Source organism: Diabrotica undecimpunctata, chromosome 2 (genome assembly GCF_040954645.1).
Source record: "Diabrotica undecimpunctata isolate CICGRU chromosome 2, icDiaUnde3, whole genome shotgun sequence".
NCBI classification, from domain to species: domain Eukaryota; kingdom Metazoa; phylum Arthropoda; class Insecta; order Coleoptera; family Chrysomelidae; genus Diabrotica; species Diabrotica undecimpunctata.
Genome location: NC_092804.1, coordinates 1,114,523 through 1,133,929, shown reverse-complemented (window position 1 = coordinate 1,133,929; position 19,407 = coordinate 1,114,523). Strand labels below are relative to the sequence as shown.

At 32.1% G+C, this 19,407-nt stretch overlaps 1 protein-coding gene across 3 annotated transcripts in view; it reads right to left on the bottom strand.

Annotated features, from left to right (window-relative positions):
* Window positions 1-141: 141 nt before the first annotated feature.
* Window positions 142-19,407, bottom strand: part of LOC140434034 (facilitated trehalose transporter Tret1-like) — a 33,626-nt gene continuing 14,360 nt past the window's right edge. The window contains exons 1-4 of one of the 3 annotated variants that reach the window (XM_072522016.1): window positions 12,105-12,249; window positions 6,858-6,947; window positions 5,551-5,830; window positions 142-1,246 (exon numbers count right to left, since the gene is read on the bottom strand). In XM_072522016.1, coding sequence (XP_072378117.1) covers window positions 199-1,246; window positions 5,551-5,830; window positions 6,858-6,933 — 1,404 coding nt within the window. In that variant the 5' untranslated portion in view covers window positions 6,934-6,947; window positions 12,105-12,249 and the 3' untranslated portion in view covers window positions 142-198. Of the gene's footprint in view, window positions 1,247-5,550; window positions 5,831-6,857; window positions 6,948-11,045; window positions 11,174-12,104; window positions 12,250-19,407 lie in introns of those variants that run through there. The other 2 variants (XM_072522015.1, XM_072522017.1) reach the window with 2 other exon arrangements.

Here is a 19,407-nt window from a genome sequence, read left to right as displayed (position 1 = left end):
TTTTTACCTTCATATATAGCTCATAGAATTTTCCTTTGCCAAACTTTCGTAGTTTTTTTACGTAGCTAAAATTATTTTTAAAATTTCTTGTAAATGAATTTTAAGATACCAATTTTTATTTCTATATAAAATAAAGAATAATAGTTTTATACAAATGCTTTATTCGTAAAAAAAAATAAATATCAACAATACAAACAATTAATATCTTTTTCCGATCGAATCAGATTTTAGAATTTTCTGAATTTCTTCTAGTGAGTGTCCTTTGGTCTCTGGAATCCAGAAAAACGTAAATATCCCTAATACAACAGCTGAGCAGGAATAAATATAGAAAGGTAAGTAGAGACCTGTAGCCTTCGTAACAAATTGGTAAATTTGTACCGATATAATACTACCAACGATTTTGAGACCATCGCCGTAAGTAACAGCTATGGCTTTGATGTTACCAGGAGCTATTTCTGCATTTACTATCAAGGGTACTATACCGATGCCGATCTTGAAGAAAAGACAAAATATAAATACCGATACTATCGGTATCCAACTCACTGGAATGGTGTTGTAGGATAAGGCTTGTAGGTGGAAATAAACAGCTAGTGCTAGTACACAGCAACCTGATACAGTCGACGATACTAAAAGTAAAATCCTTCTGCCAAATCTGTCTACAGATACGGAGCAGAAGATCGTCGCTGCCAGCATTATACTACCAGCTGTGATGGCAGCAAGTGAGAAGTCCATGTAGATGGATCCCGCTGCTTTCAAAATAATGTGCAGGTTCATAATGATGACTGGATAACCCAACATTTGTGGTGTTAGATTTAACACCGTAATAATTGTTAGCACTTTTCTATTGACTTTTGTGTCAAATATACTAAGCTTTTGTCCTTTTTCGCTTTTTTCGCTTTCAATGGAAGATGAAATCACATTAATTTCATCATCAGCGTCTTTATAAGGCTTAAAGAACGTTAACGCCTTGTGAGCATCTGCAATTTTACCAGAAGATATTAAATAAAATGGCGAATCAGGCATAAAGGAGAAGACAATTATTTGGAAAATTACTATAACGGATCCCAATAGAGGAGCAGTATAGAACGGCGTGTAGGGTCCTATTGCATAGATTATAAGGGAGCCTGTGTGGTCCATTACCATCATGATAGCTGAGAGAAATCCTCGAATTTTTTCGTCTGCTATTTCGGCGTTGTACATTGGACATGCTACGTATACCATGTTGCTAGCTATACCTGCCAAAACCCTGAAAAAAAGAAATATTTTTAAATTAGTTTTACTTAAATAAAAAAAAAATTTTAAATATATATGTTCAGAAAACTGTTAGATTATTCGTACTAAATTTAAGAGAACTATATTGTATATGTAGTTATTACAGTTATCATTGCCACCCATTATTCGATCGTTCCCGTTTATCACTGTTTTTTCATTTCTTATCTAATATACCACATTTTACCACAGGTTTATCTCATTTTTTCCTTTAACATTTTCTAGGCAGATTTTTTCTTTCCTTTACATCCGAAACTCTAATCTGGTCATAAATTTTTAACTAGCTGCTTTCACTGCAAGTTCTTTTATATCAGTACTGCAGCAATTTTTTTTTATTAGGCTAAAAGTCCAACTCATGACAACTCTTATACATCCGTTGATTGAACTATTAATATTTTGTATGAGAAAATCAGATTTAAAAAAAATCAATTAATAATACTTATCAGAAAATGCGCAGAGATCATCAAAGTTTTTAAGACACGCCAGATGTTAAAATTTGTGATCAAAAGAGCAGAAATGTCAAGAAGTTAGTTAGATTATATTAAAGTCTTTAATTACAAAATATCTAAAATAACTAAGTAATTAATATGTTGTGTAAGGAAAGCAGAAATTCGAAGACATTAGTTCATCGAAGTTTTTGAAGATAGTCCATGGACCATTGTAGGTATCCTTTAACTTCACTACAGCAGTCTCTTCAGTAATTTCGAACATGCGCACTGGTTTTAGAGAAATTGGCGGTTTAGCTGTTTTCAGAAAATATTGATCGGTGGCTAGCTTTATGTCAAAAAACTTTGAGGGGTACATTTTGACTAAGGAAAATTTTGACCCACTCACTTTGTCCCACTCTTCAGATGTCTCTCTATTTAACACGTCAATTATTAAAATTTTGCACAAGAGCAGAAATGCAAGTTTATTACCAGCTTTAATTGAAATCTTAATCTTAATCTTAAAATAAAGCAGTTAATAATCCTTTGCATAAAGGAAGTAAAAGTGCCAAGAAATAGGTTACTAATAGTTTGTACCAGGTAAACATAAATGCAAAGAGGTTAGTTATCTTGTATATAGTTGTTTTATTGTAAAATTAATCTAAGAAGTGTATCGTTAGATCTGGCTTTCTGTAACACTCCTACATCATTATAATATATAGAATTTGTGATCCGGTTTTTATGAATTAAAATCGTATAGGTCAAGAACAGTTGCTTTTTCATTTTTGCTCCTATGTTGTATATTTTTATATTGCTTGTTTCTGTGACGGTTGGTTTACATCAAGGTTCTTCACTGACTTCCCACCTATATTTTTTTGATATGGATCTACTGACAGGTAGGGTATGAGGGGCACTTTGCAGATGATATCGGGTTAGTTAAGGAGAGCAAAGAAATATTCGAGTAGAAGATGGAGAACTGAAGAAGGGCTATTAAAGATGAAGGATTTTAGGTTAGCATGTCGAAAACAAAGTATATGTGGTTGGGTGAAAGAGGAATGGTTGGGGACACAGAACTACTTGGAGAAAAACTAAGACAAGTAGGAGAATTTAAATACTTTGGCCCCTAAATAATTAAAAGTAAAACACTAGATCAAGGATTACTTTCAGATTACAAGTTGGTTGATTTAACTAACAGTTAATCAGCAAGGTACTCTGTGGTCAACAAGTCGGAGAAGGGTTGAAAGGAAAGATATATAAGAGTATAGTTAGGCTTGCTTAGCTGTACGGCGGTGATATGTCGTCTGTAAAGAAAATTTAGAAGCTATAGCTGGATTCAGAAGCTGTTGGGTAAGAATAATAGAGGCAAGATTAGGAACATTGCGATTAAGAAAAGAGCCGGTCTGGTAACAGTCTCAAGAAAGGTTCAAGAACAAAAACTGCAATGGTTTGTTCACGTGAGACGTAGAAATCAGAACTATGTGGGAATAAGGATAGAGCTGTTAAATGAATTTAAAATTATCTTCATAATAAATACCGTACATACTCAACATGAACTGATAACTGTTACTAAAAACAAAGACCTTCTGAACTGAAAAAACAAAAAGTATAAAAAATTAGTCCTTATAAAACTAATACCAATTATAAAGTTAAGTAAACATAAACAATTAAGTATATCAAACAAAAGTTGAATGGTGAGACAATAATCTAGTGAGTGGTCTTCCCCAACACGAACCCTGAAGTATCTATCGGATAGAAAATCTTCAATCCAAATGTTCAACTTTCCGCGGATACCATAGTGATCCAATTTAGCTAGTAATCGACGTTTTGGAACACGGTCAAAAGCTTTGGAGAAGTCTAAGTAGACTACATCAAATAGAACAGTTATATGGCTAGCATGAGTATAAAGAGGAATAATACAGTTAAAATATTTTAGATCAGAAGAGCAGAAATGTAAACAAGTTACCACATCAAAATTTCTGAATGTAAAAGATTGTTTTAAATATATACCAGTTATACGATGTTGATTTAAATATGGGGTGGTGGGGCGTTTTAAAATACGCCAGTTAAAATTATCATCGGTAGAAGCCAAATGTTTAGTCCACCACAGCTCCTGGACATAAAAACTCTAGAAATAGGATAATTGTAAAATATTAATATTATCATCGCAGAATCTTCTGCAAGCAGCAAAGTCTGATGATAGATGTGACAGATTTATGTCTCCTGTACGTGTAAATTATTGTTGTATACAGTTGTTTCTTTTTAAAATCATGGTTGTGAGTTTTTTCATTTATTAGACAGTTATTTTATTAATTTAGATCAGATATCTTCAATCTTTACTTTTATTGGATGTGGAGATGGCTTATTTTCCTTTGTATGGTTTTTTGGGTTATACCTCTGTTCCTGTAGAAGTTTCTTATAATTGGTCTAGGATCTAATATATATAATTTTTAAAACACGAATTTTTAAACATAATATACAAGTATGAATCACTGAAAGTCTTTAAATCAACTGAAATCATTAAAAAAAATGTAACAATAAAACAACTTCCACAAAATTTATTATAAACTCTTATTACTACAGCTCTTTCGGCTGATTGCATTTCTCAAGATTGCTGAAACAGCTATAGTGATGTTATAATAAATTTTGTAAAAGTTTTTAAAAACAAAGTTTTCAGTGTTTTATTGTTACATAAAATGAATTTCCATCAAGTAACGGTCGAATCCATCAATGATGAAAAAAAAATTCCTTATAGTTACCGAAAAAATACGAAGAGTATTAGAATTTTAAAGCTATTAACATTGGTATGAGGACAGCAGAAATGTGAATGATATGTAACTCCTCTATTTAAAGTTTTAATTAAAATTTCTGGAAGTTAAAACTGTCTTGAAATAGACCAGTTATTAAAATGTTGTATTAGGAGGACAGAAATGCGGCAGAAAAGATATTAGTCAATAAAAAGTTTTAAACGTAAAAACTCTTTTATGACGGCATCACACGTTCGCCCAAATATTTGTTATTCGTCAGCGAATAACAAATAAACATGCGAAATATTTGCGTCGTGCATGTTTTGTAAAACCAAAATGAACGTGCATGTATTACTGGCTGCTGAAACTCATTTTTACTTAAATGCAGTTTACCAGTACGTATTGTGTAAACACAAAGAGACTAAACGACCGCGTAGCAGACGCTGGTGCACAAGTACCTGATAACAAGTCATTTTGATTTCATTCCAGGCATCGTTATTCTTTTGTTTTTAATTTAAAATAACTATTTTTTGATACCAGATGCAAGGCTGCATCTGATGTAAATCCAAAAATCTCATTACCTTTTCATCTGTCCACTTCATGTTAAAGTAGGTACACCACCAATTAAAGATACGATAGTTGTAAATAAACACACAAATTTTTAGAATTAATGGTTCAAGAATAACAAGAATTGAAATAAAATTGAACTAAGATAAACAGCGAGAAAACTACCGATGCGAGCGAAGTGTGACCAGTCGATATATACATTCAGCGTGCATTCAGCTTATTCGTGTCCTTTGAAATATGTCAAAAACTCACACAAAAGAACGGATAGGCGTATTTGCTAGTCGGTTATTTGCTTATGCGTGTGAATAAAGCTAATAATTGATAAAATGTACCCTTTACACTTCGTCTTATTTGGTTGAATACGGAGCATAACAAATAACACATAGCAAAGTGTGGTGCCGCCACTTAAAGTACGAAAGTTGGTAAAAATTATCAGTGGAAGAGCAAAAATGCAAAGGTATTAGTCCCTTAAAGTTGTTGTAATTAAATGTATGAAAAATATGTTAATTATTCTAGTGTATCAATGTGTACGTATAGCGATTTACCTTGCAGCAAATATATAAATCATCCTATTGGCCAAACCGATCAGAATCCAGCCAACCAACATCATGACAGACACGAGTACCAACGATTTTTTCCTTCCGAATTTGTCTACTGTATACAGCGTTATGGGGATACCACAAAAGCACCCACACAAAAATGCCGTTTCCAGCCATTCCACAACTTCTTTTGTTGTTCTTATGTGGCTCTCTTTGCTGGTGAGGTAGATTGTCATGGGTGAAGTCCAGGCGAACGTCATACCATCCGAAATTGCGAGTAACGTTCCTAAAATTATAAAATTTTAGTGTAGAAATATTAACGTAGAAATCAATTTACTAAAAGAATAAACGGTTTTTTATTGTTTCTCGAATTGCTCTGTAACAGAATAATAAATTATAGTTTCATGTGACTGAATAACTGCTTAATACGTAACTCACTGGTGATGGAGGAAGCAGATATTACATTTTAAATACCAGCACCAACACTTCTTTACTACATCCTACTCCAGAGTGACTCGACACTGAGGAGTAGCCTGATTGAGACCTCAGTGCTGTTTGACGGTTATCGTAGTTCTGGAAATCAAAATACTGGTACGTCACGAGTAAGGGAAGTATGCAGAATGAGAACCCGAAATCGAACGAAACTTTTTTAATTCATGTTATAAATAGAAACAGTTATTTTTTGCTTTACGTTGCGGCTATTTACCATTTTCAATAAGCCCTTTATTAATTAGAGATTATATTACACAATTATATTTTATGTTTGCATTATTTAAAACGGATGGAATGAATAAGTGGTATTTGACCTTAAATACATGTGGACGGTACTTTAATTTACGAGTGATTTAGGGCCATATTTAAAATATTTGCCATGGTGTATTTAAAAAACAACTCAATCGAACAAACACTATGTATCCTTGCCATACATTAATGGATTCTCTGAATAAATGTAAAAAATGTTGGCAAAAGATGATATTAATGTTGGATATAAATCGTTAAAAACATCCGGAAAATATTTTTCAAAATTTAAACCCAATGGTAATAAAGACATCAGACATAAAGCAAACAGCTGAAAAGTTTAAGCAATAATTAAGTTTTTTTATTTATAACAGACCGACAAACCCAGGAATTTTATGACAGAAACAGAGAAATGTAGAGCAAATTATAGTATATAAGGTCCCAAATGATAGCAGAATGAAAGACTATAAAAGAAAATGAAATAATACCGAACGAATAAAAAACAATATATTAAGAGAGTGAATAAAAATCGATTAACTACACTAACTTATAACACGAAAGTAACCTTGACTTACCTGCAAATCCAGCAATAATTTGGGGCAAAAATTTTGCGATTCTTGTAACTGCCACATTTTCAGTACGGAACGTCATGTTGGTACCAGCAACTAAAAACATTTATGATCGTTTATATCAAAAAAGTACAGTTTAAAGTCACGTTAATTGCTGTAATGAAACGACTTGCGTGAATGAAGCTATTAAAAAAATATTAAAAATATATTTGTGTGATAGTGAAAATTTGGTACTACCATAATATTAGTCATTTTGTTATGTAGAACAGCATACATTAGAAAATTATCGTAACCAACATTGTTGAATATTAAGATACTGTCCAAAACTGTGTATCAGCAAAATAAGATTATTTTAAAATTCGTATGTTATAATAAAATACAATTAACAACAACTTAAACAAAACTTTACACGCTATAATTAAAACTCTTTATTACACATGCAATTCTAGACGTTAGCAATTATTGTCTATGGTTATAAGTTGCACAAATGATCTTTAATTTCTAAGGCACCAAATGGAAAACATTAAATCCTATAGACTTCTCAGTTTGCTGCCAAATAATATCAAGTTTTTACAAAATTGCTACAGGGTAAATTTTAACCAATTTTCTCAGAATTCCAAACAATACTCAACTATCAGTTTTGATTTAATCAGCAGCATGCCATCACAAAAGTAAATTCACCGCATCTAATTTTATTAATAAAGTTAATAAAGAAGTGAAGCGTGGTTTAGCAGCTTTTTTTGGATTTCTCACAAGCTTCTAATAGAGTCTGGTACTTTGACTGACTCTTCAAAGTTAGACAAGTTGTTACCCTAAATCATTTGTGTATCCTAAAAATCCTACTACCAAGAAATGAGCAAAATAAATTTAACATGACGATTTCAAACAGCTGAAAATAGCAGAAATGAGAATAACGCCACATGGTAGAAGTATCGACAGACCGTGCAGGTATATATTCTGCAGGTATGTCTTCACTTCCTGGAATTTTGTTATTTTTTAGTTATTTTTTATAGCATCCCGTACTTCTCGAATTAAAGGAGATTTATTGCTTCTGAAGGTCGAGATTCTTATCTTCAACTTCAGTGAAAAGTAGGTCTTCATAATGTTCTACCCACCAATCTGTAAATCACCAATCAATAAATAGTGAGTGCATTCAAATGGGACTTGACATCAACACAGATAAGACCAAATTTATGATAGTATCAAGGAGTCCAATAAATAATGAACAACTAACTCTTGGTGGACAGCAAATAGAGAGAGTGACAAAATATAAATATCTGGGAGCTTACATCAACACAGAATTAGATCCAGACCAAGAGATCCGGGTACGAATAGAAATGGCAAGGGCAGCGTTCTTAAAATTCAAACAATTGTTCTGTGACAAAAATCTGAATACTGCGCTGAGACTGAGGTTTGTTGAATGTTACGTCTGGTCGCAACTATTGTATGGGGTAGAAACATGGACACTAAAAGCGCAAATAGTTAAAAAGATTGAAGCCTTTGAACTTTGGATATACCGGAGAATGTTGAAAATTCCATGGACTGCCAGGGTCACCAATGAGGAAGTGCTGAGAAGGATGGGTCGAGACAAAAAATCGTTGAGAACGATAAAAGTACCCAAGACTGCATACCTTTGAGACATACTAAGAAATAATAAATATAGTCTTCTGCAGGTCATCATGCAGGGTAGAGTCGATGGCAAAAAGGGAATAGGTAGAAAGAGGAAGTCATGGCTGCGAAATATTCGAGACTGGACAAACATGACTGTAGACGAATTATTCCACGTTGCAAAAGACAGAGAAGCTTTTAAAAATGTGGTCGCCAACCTCCGTTAATGGGGACGGCATAGGAAGAAGAAGACCCACTAATCTAATACGCCCCATTTTGTGTTGAGTAGATATCTTCTTATTTTTACACATTCTTAGCATTAGTTTAAATTCTTTTCTTGCATTACTAAAAAATTTATAGAATTTTCTGGTTTGGTTTTGCCTTTTTAACGTGTCAAGTTCTTCCAAAATTCCGTTTTCAAAAAGCTCGTTTTTTTTTGTGTAAATACTTATATACTATAATTTTGTTGCTTCTCTCGAGTTGTCCATTTTTGGATAAGTTTATATGCATCATTTGTTCTTCAGGAAGTTTCCTCGCACTCTGCATCAAACCAATCATTGCGTGGTGGTCTTTCAAGTCTTAGAATATTTATTTGCTGCATTTTTAAAAATTTTCTTGTACGTTTTTCACTGTTCGCTAGATGTTAGATCCTAATTAATGTTGTTTTTAGTTTCGATATTGTTTTGAAATATTTCTAATGTTTGTGGATTTTTAAGGAGTTTAATATTGTTGCGGGTTGTTTTGGTGCTACTCTTCTTCATAGCATTTGAGATTTTAATTTAAATCTTTGTGGTCTAAATCAATGTTATTGCTTCTGTAGGTGAGAATATCCATTAGGTTGGAGAGGTGTCTAGAATCTATAAGCACATGATGGATTTGCTTATTTTTTTAAGCCTTTGGATGAGGTCCAAATGGATGAGGTGTGGATTTGATTTTATTGTGGAGACTATGCTTAACAATGTCGGGTAGATATATTTCCTTTTTTTAAGAATAGAATACATAAGAAATTAGATGAAGGCATAAATAGTACACAAATGGGATATAGGAAAGGTTTGGGAACACGGAATGCAGTGTTTGTAGTGAGTGTTCTTTCACAGAGATGACCAGATATGAATCAAGAACTATATACCTGTTTCATTGATTTTGAGAGGGCATTTCACAGATTGCAGCATAATCGGCTCAAAAAAATTTTGTTTAATTAAAACATAGACAGTAGAGACGTTAGAATTATATATAATCTCTATGAAAATCAAACAGCGAAAGTGAAAGTTAAAAATGATCTGAATGAGGATATTCAGATTCGTCATGTGGTATGCAAAGGGTGTATTTTATCACCATTGTTGTTTAATTTTTACAGTGATCTATACAGCCACAGATTTATACAGCCATCTCATACTTAATGTTGTACATATATACTTCAAAATTTACTAGTTTTAACGATTTTTGCAAAGCTTTATGGCCGTTTTTTAAACTTAATATTTTTTTTTCTTGTACAGTTTGGTATATGCATTACTGAAATATTCTAGGACTAACGGTAACCAAGGTATGGTTTGGTAAATTGTGACGCTTGCAACGATTTGTATATGAACCGTTCTCTCAGAAACAATGCTTAAAGCGACCGGTGATTTTGAATGTTAGTTACGCGCGCGAAATCAATTTTTGAAATAAAATTTGTGTCAACTCGACAGTACAAATTCGATAGTTGTTGATCAGAGTATTCTATCGACAAAAATTAAATTTTTTTTTATAGATGAAGAGTGCAGCTCTTGTACGCAATGTTTGCATTTTGCCGTAAATTGGAAAACTCGTTAAAAGTAGAAAACTATAAAGAACCATATCTTGCTTAAAATTAGTGCTAGAGCTTTCTACAATATATCGTTTTAAAGGTAATTATTTTGTTTGCTACTTCGCATACACTTAAAACTGCATAAAAACAGTTATAAAACAATTTGTGAAGAAAAATATGAAAAATGGCTCAAAAATGATGTAAGTGGCAAGCTTTGAGAAATTGTATCTGGGATACTGTGAATCCTAAATACTTTTACATGATATTTTGTAAAGAACGGATAAAAGTTGTTTTTCTGTTAATCAATGTCTATACTTATACCGGCAGAGAAAAAAGTTAGGGGACAAAAAAGAAAAATCATGTGTGTTCGTGTTTTTTTGCTTCATTTTTTGCATATATTTTTGTTAGAAAAAATTATTTTTGACTTTAAAAGATGACTTTTCTGTAGATGTATATGTACAAAAAGTGAATATGATTCTCCCAAATGCACCCTAATGCTTAGGAACAATTCATCCCTTTCTCAAAAACGCACCCCTTTAAATGGTAGCAGTCAGCGGTTATTTTATATTTGGCGGTCGATTGACCACATGAAATAATAAAGGCCCTTTAACGTTATAGTTCCTTTCTAAGTACATAATTAATAGCCAATTTCAGAATGTGGACCTCACATTAATATGGTTATGTTTTCCTCACACATTTTTAAATAAAGGTAAAAGAAAAACCACCATTGAAAGTATGTACTACATTGAAACGCACATCGTTCGCTTTGCTAGATTAATAAATATTTTGTTAAAGCCTACCTTTTATATCACATTTAAACAAAACTAACACCCAAACAGTTTCTTATTATTTCGTAAGCGACAAATTTGATATCATTCATAATTACAAACGAAATACCTTGAAAGTCAAATTCGTCGGTCGATTATGCTGTATGTTATCAATTGATAAATCCAGTTGATAAACTTCTGAAATGTAGTGAGTATAAACAATGTTACAGTTAATTTTAATATGGTGTGCAAATTTTTTGGGGTCAAAAACACATTATCAACGTCTATTTGGATTATTCGATATATAGATTATAATTAGAAAGTCTAATCTGACCGATACTTGATAATTATTTTTGCAAATTTTATTTATTTAGTTATGTTATCATTTTTAGTGGCAGTGTAATTTTAGCTAATACAGTACTTAATACTCTGTTGTTAATAATAAGTTGGTTAATAAGAAGTAGTTTTATTTCAATTAGAAGATATTTGGGTATACCGCGGCAGTGAGATTTATTCTGATCACTATCAACTAGCAGAAACAATTATATGTATACTGTATATTATGTATTATGAATCAATGGAGAAAGACAAATAATTTGATATGAGAGGAGTTAATGGGGTAGGATGCATTTCAAATAGCTTCTCCTACGCAAATGTCAACCTCGGCTACACGAGTTGTAACTTGTTACCTGGTAGTACCTGTAATATAACAAACGAGGCTTTGACAACCGAGTGTCAGCAGATTAACTGTAAAAACTGGGATTAAGAAAATGTAATTCCACGATATTATGGACTGGTTAATCCTGTCGTATTGTAGCAATTACGGCATTGCCATATTTTGCCTCTTTTCAAAGCTGCTTAATTTAAACATGAGCTTATAACAAATATACTAAAGATTGAAAATAGTATCAATTAAATTAGTTAAACCTTATGACCAAAAAAAAAGCGAAAAAATATTTAAATTTGTAAACAATATACTTAACCAGTGTACTAGTGTAAATGTTTATTTTCCGTGAAATAAAATATTAATGTGAAAATTTTTAAAATGATATTTTCCAATAATTATAACTTATTAATAGTAAATATAATTACCTAGTATTTTATGTTTTTAATCACTTTATTAAAAAATTATTTGTAAGCCGATTAAAAACCAATCACTGTTTACCTTATTTAATTTATTACAAAGAACTGATACTGCTGGTAAGTTTAATCTGTTGGCACAAAATTGTTTATCAAGTGTTATAAATAATAAGTTGTAAAAGAAGGTGTTAAAAAGTATTATTGTCTAAAATACATAGGTCTTATCAAGATTTGTTTATTAATAATAATTCATTTTAACGATATTCGTTTTTATAGATTGATTTTCATAAATTTGCAGCAATGGTGAAATATCATTCACAACTTTTTGACTATATAAATGTTTATGAATATTTTTATAGTGTTTTTATAGGCTTTTAATGCTTTTACGTCATCAGATAGATTTATTACCATTGTGTAAAAATTGAAAACAAACAACAAAGGAAAGTTATTGTCAAATTAAATAAAATATCAATGGGTTATGGTTATTTTTTAACATCTTGTGATAAATCTTCAGTGATACAGTCGAATCAGTGTCGGAGATTTTAAACATAGAGTTCAACTCTGCCATCAACTCCAACACTTACGTTTGATTATCAAATTTCTGAAAAAAGAAACACACACCCATTCAAGTAATGTAAGAAATAAACGCCTTTATTAAGGCCACATTGACAGAGAAGAATATGTCTATAATATAATGGACAAACAGAGCTTGGTGGAATTACGGAAATGAAACAAGACCCGTAAAAAGGTCTTGCGAATAGGATCCAAAAACAATGAAGGAACTTTTTTTTTTATTTAGAAAATCGCATCGACCAAATGGCCATAAGCGAAAAATTAGTGGATTACAATAGGTACAATTCCTTCAATACAATTTGGTTTATTAAATATTGTGGTACTTATTAATGTCTTTCAAGAAATTTAGAGTATTGTTAAAGTTACAGTCTGCACCTAGAGCTTCTATAAGTGTTCCTGGTATCTTGTTATTGCTTCGTTGTTGATTGTAGAGGGGACATTCACAAAGTAGGTGCATTATTGTTAGTGTCGTATTACACGTTTCACATCGCGGCGGTTCGCACTTTTTAATTAAGTAATCATGCGTTAACCTAGTATGTCCGAGTCTGAGGCGCGTTACTATTATTTCTTGGCTTCTTGACTTAGGTAGCACATTCCATGCCTCTATGCTGGGTTTCACTTGTTTTAATTTTGAATTCGACACATTCCATTTATTTTTCCACGCACTTAAGATTGATTTTTTATATAAGCTTTTATATCCGTTGATACTGATGTGTTTACGATCTCGGAAACGTCACTCACTATCGCGTCTTTCGCACTATGGTCAGCAGTTTCGTTGCCTTTTATTCCTATATGGGATGGGATCCAGATGAAATTTATCTCATTATGATTGATATAAGCCTGAAGAAGGACTGTTTTAATTTTTTTTAAAAGCGTGTTTTTTGGATACAGTTGTCGGATGCTTTGTATGGCACTAAGTGAGTCTGTTAAGATAATATATTTGGAGTTTGTTGTCAGATTGATTAGTTCTTTGGCGCGATAGAGAGCATACAGTTCAGCTGTATAGATAGTACTAACATTAGATAGTTTAAATTTAAGGACCTTCTCTGGAGTTACTACAGACGCTCCCACACCTTCGGATGATTTTGAACCATCAGTGTATATCTGGGTATGATTTTTATAACGACTAATGATTTTGCTAAAATGGAAAATAATTAGATCAGTATTAGTGGAGTTTTTATCAAATGACGTAAGTTCAAAGTTATATGATGGTATGTTTTGAATGCAAGGTGGATTATGATCATATGTGTATGGAAGACATTCAGGTATGACAATATTAAACAGATGCAAATGGTCTTTTATATGAAGGAACTTTCATCCAGTAATCTTAACTAATTTTTGAAGGAAAGCTTATTAAATTTTTGTCGCCAGCGGGTACAGTACCCAATAATTAGGACCATGGGTTGTTAAAGATATTAGTTTGACATATGTAAGCAGACTTCACGGCGAGAAAGTTTATAGTTTATTAAAATGCGATAAAAATCTTAAATAACACTGAGAGTTTATTTTGCAATCAAATTTTTCGCACACTTTGTTACTTCTGGTTCACTCTGTACATAAGCGAAGTTCTAATATGGAAAAATCTCACCCAGTTTGTCCAGTAGTGTACTGCAACAGGCACAAACACCAGATGAACTTCACTTCTGTCCTTTTGTTTCAGAGTTTATCCCGACACATCAGAGTCTTTTCGAGAGTCTGTTAACCACATTCATATAAATATGCGAAACTGAAAGTAAAGTATAAACAACGCGAAACCAAAACACAGTATGGGTCGAGGTAAGGACCAAAAACAATGGTTAGTGTATAAATACGGATGATTTTTCAAGTCATTGGTCAGTGGTCATTGTCAACCTTCTTCTTATTTAGGTGCCGTGTTCGTATTCAGACGTTGGTCATCATCATGTTTACAATTTCCTGAAACCGTTTTCTATTGACTGGAATATTAGACAATGGTACCACATCATTTTCGAATATACTCAATCATCAAAGTTTCTTTCGACCAATCCATCTCTTTCCCTATATTTTTCCTTGTATTAAAAAATAAACTAGATGGCATTTAGGTCCTTTAATTATATGACCGAAGTATTCTGTTTTTCCTCTATTTATGTTGTTTCTGAGCAAGCGTTCCGAATTCATTATTTTAAAAACATCTTCATTGGAAGTGTGCGAAATCTATATTTTTAAAATCAGTCAATAGCACAACAATTCAAATGCTTCTAATTTTTTAAACATTGTAGTTTTTAATGTCTCACAACCATACAATAGGATAATACCACACATAACATTTTAGATCCTTTTGCAAATACGTATCGACATGTTTTTGGTACATAAAACTGAAACTAAAATCATCTTCGTTCTAAATTTTGTTACAAAAAGTGGTTAAGTAGCTAATGTTTTCCTCGTCCAAAAGTTTAAGTAACTTAGCAGGGATTTGATCTGGTCCAGGTGCTTTATTATTTTTGGCTTGCTGTGTCACTTTTCTGACTTCTGATTTTATTATACTGGAACCTGGTTGTCACAGATAGTATGTGTATATCTAGAGAAACATCGTCAAAAGGGTTACATGAGTATAGTTCCCATTCTTTGCATTCTTGTTCGAGGTCACAAATTTTTCCGTCTGCGTTTTAAAGTACGTGAGCATTTTTCACTTTCCTAATTCCAGAGGTATATTTAGGTAAGTTTTATGTGAAAGTTGAAAGAAACTCTTGTGTTTTTTTTTGTCTTTTATTTCTAAACATAAATTCCCAAGCCAAGATTCTTCGGCTACCTTATTTTTTCTTTTTATTAGTTTGTTGATTTAGCGGTATTTGTTAATATTTATATTTTTATGTTTCCGTCGAACTTTCATCTAGTCTAGGATTTCCTCTGTCAATTACTTATTGTTTGCCAATATTTAAGGTTTTTTCAAAGACTCTCTTACTTCCTCTTAAATAGGTTTGACGATCACGGACTCTCATAATAGGAGTTCCATATAAATTATGTTCGGCCGTAGCCAATTTCTAAAGACACTGCAGCTACTGATGTTGTTGATTATACAACTTGTATTTGATTACCAAACCTTAATCTCATTTCAAGATCAAAATGGGAACACACACTCTTTCAAATAATGTTAGAAATGAACGTCTTTATCAAGACCATATTGGAAGAGAATATCATTTTCATAATCCAATGAACAAAGCTTCGTGTCATTATTGAAATGAAACACATAAAAAGCTCTTGTTATGATATTAAGAATAGACGATCACCAGGAACTAACGAAATACCAAACTAACTGTTGAAATAAGCTGATTATAATTATACTTGATACTTGTGATACTTGATTATATATTATACTTGTTGTGCTTTATGTTATTACTATGGCGCTATGATCCGAGCTTAGGTCAAAACTAGCTCTATTTTTGAACACGTATTAGGTAAACCTTTAAATATTGCCAAATCTAGAAGATCAGGAATTTTGTTGGTATTTGCTGACAAGTATGTTGGTTCTCCTGTGGATAAGAAAAATAAATTGTTTTTCTGTAATGATCGATGTAGGTAAGAGTACTTTTGGTATTCCTGCTACAAGGAAGTGTAAGGCAAGGGTTTGGAAGAAGCTGTCGTGTTCTTCAACTAGGATATCATGTCTAGGAGGTGAATAAATAGCTGCAACAATCAATGGCCATGAGAATGTTTCTATTGTGATTAAAGTGCTCTAAATTTTAGGTGTAGAATAACTTGTAAAGTTTCTATTTATGATTTCTGATACTGCATGGACTGTTCCGTTGGAATTGTGGGTAAAATATGTTGTGTAAAATGGAATTTTGACAACTGTTCTATCAGTTGAATGACCTCTGAAACTAATAATATATTATTTTTTTTTTACTTTAAAAAAAACGTAATTTTTTGGACAAGATTTGTTAGTCCATTGGTATTCCAGGCGGCTATTCTTATTTGCTTAGCCATTAATTTGTTATTTTGCCTATGACTGTTGAGCAGGTTGAGGATTATGCTGTTCTGATTAAGCAACTGATTAAATAACATTTTACGTTCATTTAGGAAGTCTGACATTAGCGTAATTATATCTTCATTAATACTGTTTTTATTTGGTCTTTGGAGATTTCCTGAAGCGACTTGGGAATAACTACCTTTACATGTGGTTGCTGCACTGTGTTTTTTGCTATTACCTACCTTTACATGTGGTACGCTGTATTGTAGTCTAGGTATTTTTCATGTGTTTTATTTACATTATTTCTGTTTCTGTGTTTTACTCTGTCTATATATACAGTGTAACCTCTGTAATTGGCTGGATGGCTAGTATTAGATAAAGCGCAAGTTACAGGAGTATTTTTAGGGTAAGTACATGTTTTTGTATCATATGGACCATCGCATTTTATGCAATTATATGCTTTTAAGCAATATGATTTGGAGTACCCATAGGCCTGGCATTTGGTACACTGGAATATACTGTTCTTTTGTCTTAGAGCTCTACGTTAGTTTTTGAGTTTAATAGAAATTCTATTTCGTATGCTTTTTTAATATTTGTTTTGGGTTGAAGATCGATAAAGAATAGTGGAAGAGGTTCGTTTGTTAGTCCATGTTTAACATTGATTATGATTCTTGCCATTTGGATCGCCAACCTTCGAAAGGAGACGGCGCAATGAGAAGAAGAAGATGATTCTAACACGGTGAGCTTTTTTACAAGTTTGATTTTTATATCATCTATATTAATTATGTGATGGAGTCCTCTTACTACAATTTTATATGCTCTATCCTGTTGAAGTCGGAAGCTGTGGAATAGCATTTTCTATTCTCTCATATAGCTTACTAATTTTCTGTACGTTTCTGGACTTAAGGCGTTTATTTTTACTGCAATGTCTAGTAGTGTTTTTGTATAAAGTCAACATTTAACCTTCACGTTTGATATCATAATAAAGTGGTAAATCTTATTTTAGGAAAAAGCACAGATAATGGAATAGTCGTTCCGAAAACGTTCTGTGATGTAACCAAAAATGGTTCTTTTATACATTTTTATAAAGGATTTCAAATAAAAATTTTCACAATATTGTTTAACAAAAATTTAGAGAGAAGGATGACATCAACAGACTGTATACGATATGCCAGTATTACAATTCAGATTTTTAAGAAAGGTCAAAGAACCTATCTGGACAACTACAGTGGAATAACTCTTCTTAATACGACATAGCATATAACACGCCAGAATTTGATAGAAGCAAACTTAAAAATATGTTACAGAAACTGAGACAAAAAAGAATCCCGGAAAACATGTTGAAAATCATAAAACAAATGAATCTTTATTTATGATACAGTGAATTAAGTTTACTATTTTTCATAAAAATACTATACGCGCCTTTGCAGCAGCCATTTATTTATTTAGTTCGTGAAATATTTAGAGCACAAATTGTACTTAAATAACGCGCTAGGTACTATTATTTTCGCATTAGATTGATATATTTTAAATATGTTTTGAAACAAATATATCTTGCAAGTTATATACTACTTCTTAAAACCATTTTGGGGAAAATTCATGACATTTTAATACCTTTTAAGATTATGATAAGTTTACTGCCTCTATTGTGTGATATTTATAGTGATTGGAATTGGCTTCAGATTATTTTCTAAAAGATACGATGCACTTTTTAAGAGTGATTTGAAAAAAAAATTAGCATCAGAGTTTTTAAACTATTTCTAACATTATCTGTTAACAGAATATTTGATAAACATTCATTAAAGAAACACCTCGTCACTTTTCTTATCGTACTGCAGCAATTTTTATTTCAGAAACAATAAAAATATATGTCCTCCTGAACGTAGGCAAAGTTAAATACACAAAACTGTATACATCGTTGCTTACCGTTAAGTTTACTTACATTAAGTAATCGTAAATACCTACACTGCCCCGCAAATTTAACCGGATACTAAGTTTAATTTTAAGTAAAATGAGGAAGTAGGTATTAAAAAAACTTTAACGTAATATTTCTTTTATTATATATAAATATGTGTAGTAACAAACCATAAAATAAAAACCAAGTTCCAAAATATTGATTAATTTAAAACCAAATAATATTTAACGTGTGGAGAAGGCATTCTCCTGGCCTTCTATACACTCTTTGGCAATCATCAGGGGCATATATCTCGTAAAACGATATTGGCAGTGGCGACTCGTGAAATTATAATACAAAAAATAAAAATTCGGAAACATGGCTCAAAAAATTATACAGGTACTGTACTAAACTTACGCGATAGCAGCTTTACTTGTACAAAAGTTGGGCACGTCTGGTTTTCTGGCTAGCAAGTATGTCGATGCCTCTATTGTTAAAGTTGGGAATTTCACTGAGTACTTTTTTATAAATCGAACAGACAGACAGTGAATTTAGTCTGTCTTAGTATTCCGTAGAAAAGTTTTAATTCTCTTTAAATAATTAAAACTTCAATCTGCTTCCGCTGTTAAAACTGGAGTGGTTAATGAAATTTGTAATAGGTTGTGTACTTCGAAGAATGAATCTTCAAAGAAATACTGGACGTAAAGACACTAACTGAACACATATTTTTAAATGTATCGTTGCGATATATTACAAAAAGGTTCATCGGACTGACCGGGGTCTATTTTGACCCCAGATCACAATTTCTTGCTGTTACTTTATAGATCTTAATTTTTATTCGGCAGTCTTCCATCTATCTGTAGTTTATAGTTTCGACACAATTTAAAATAGTTCTAAGACCACCGTCTTTTTCTATTTCAAAA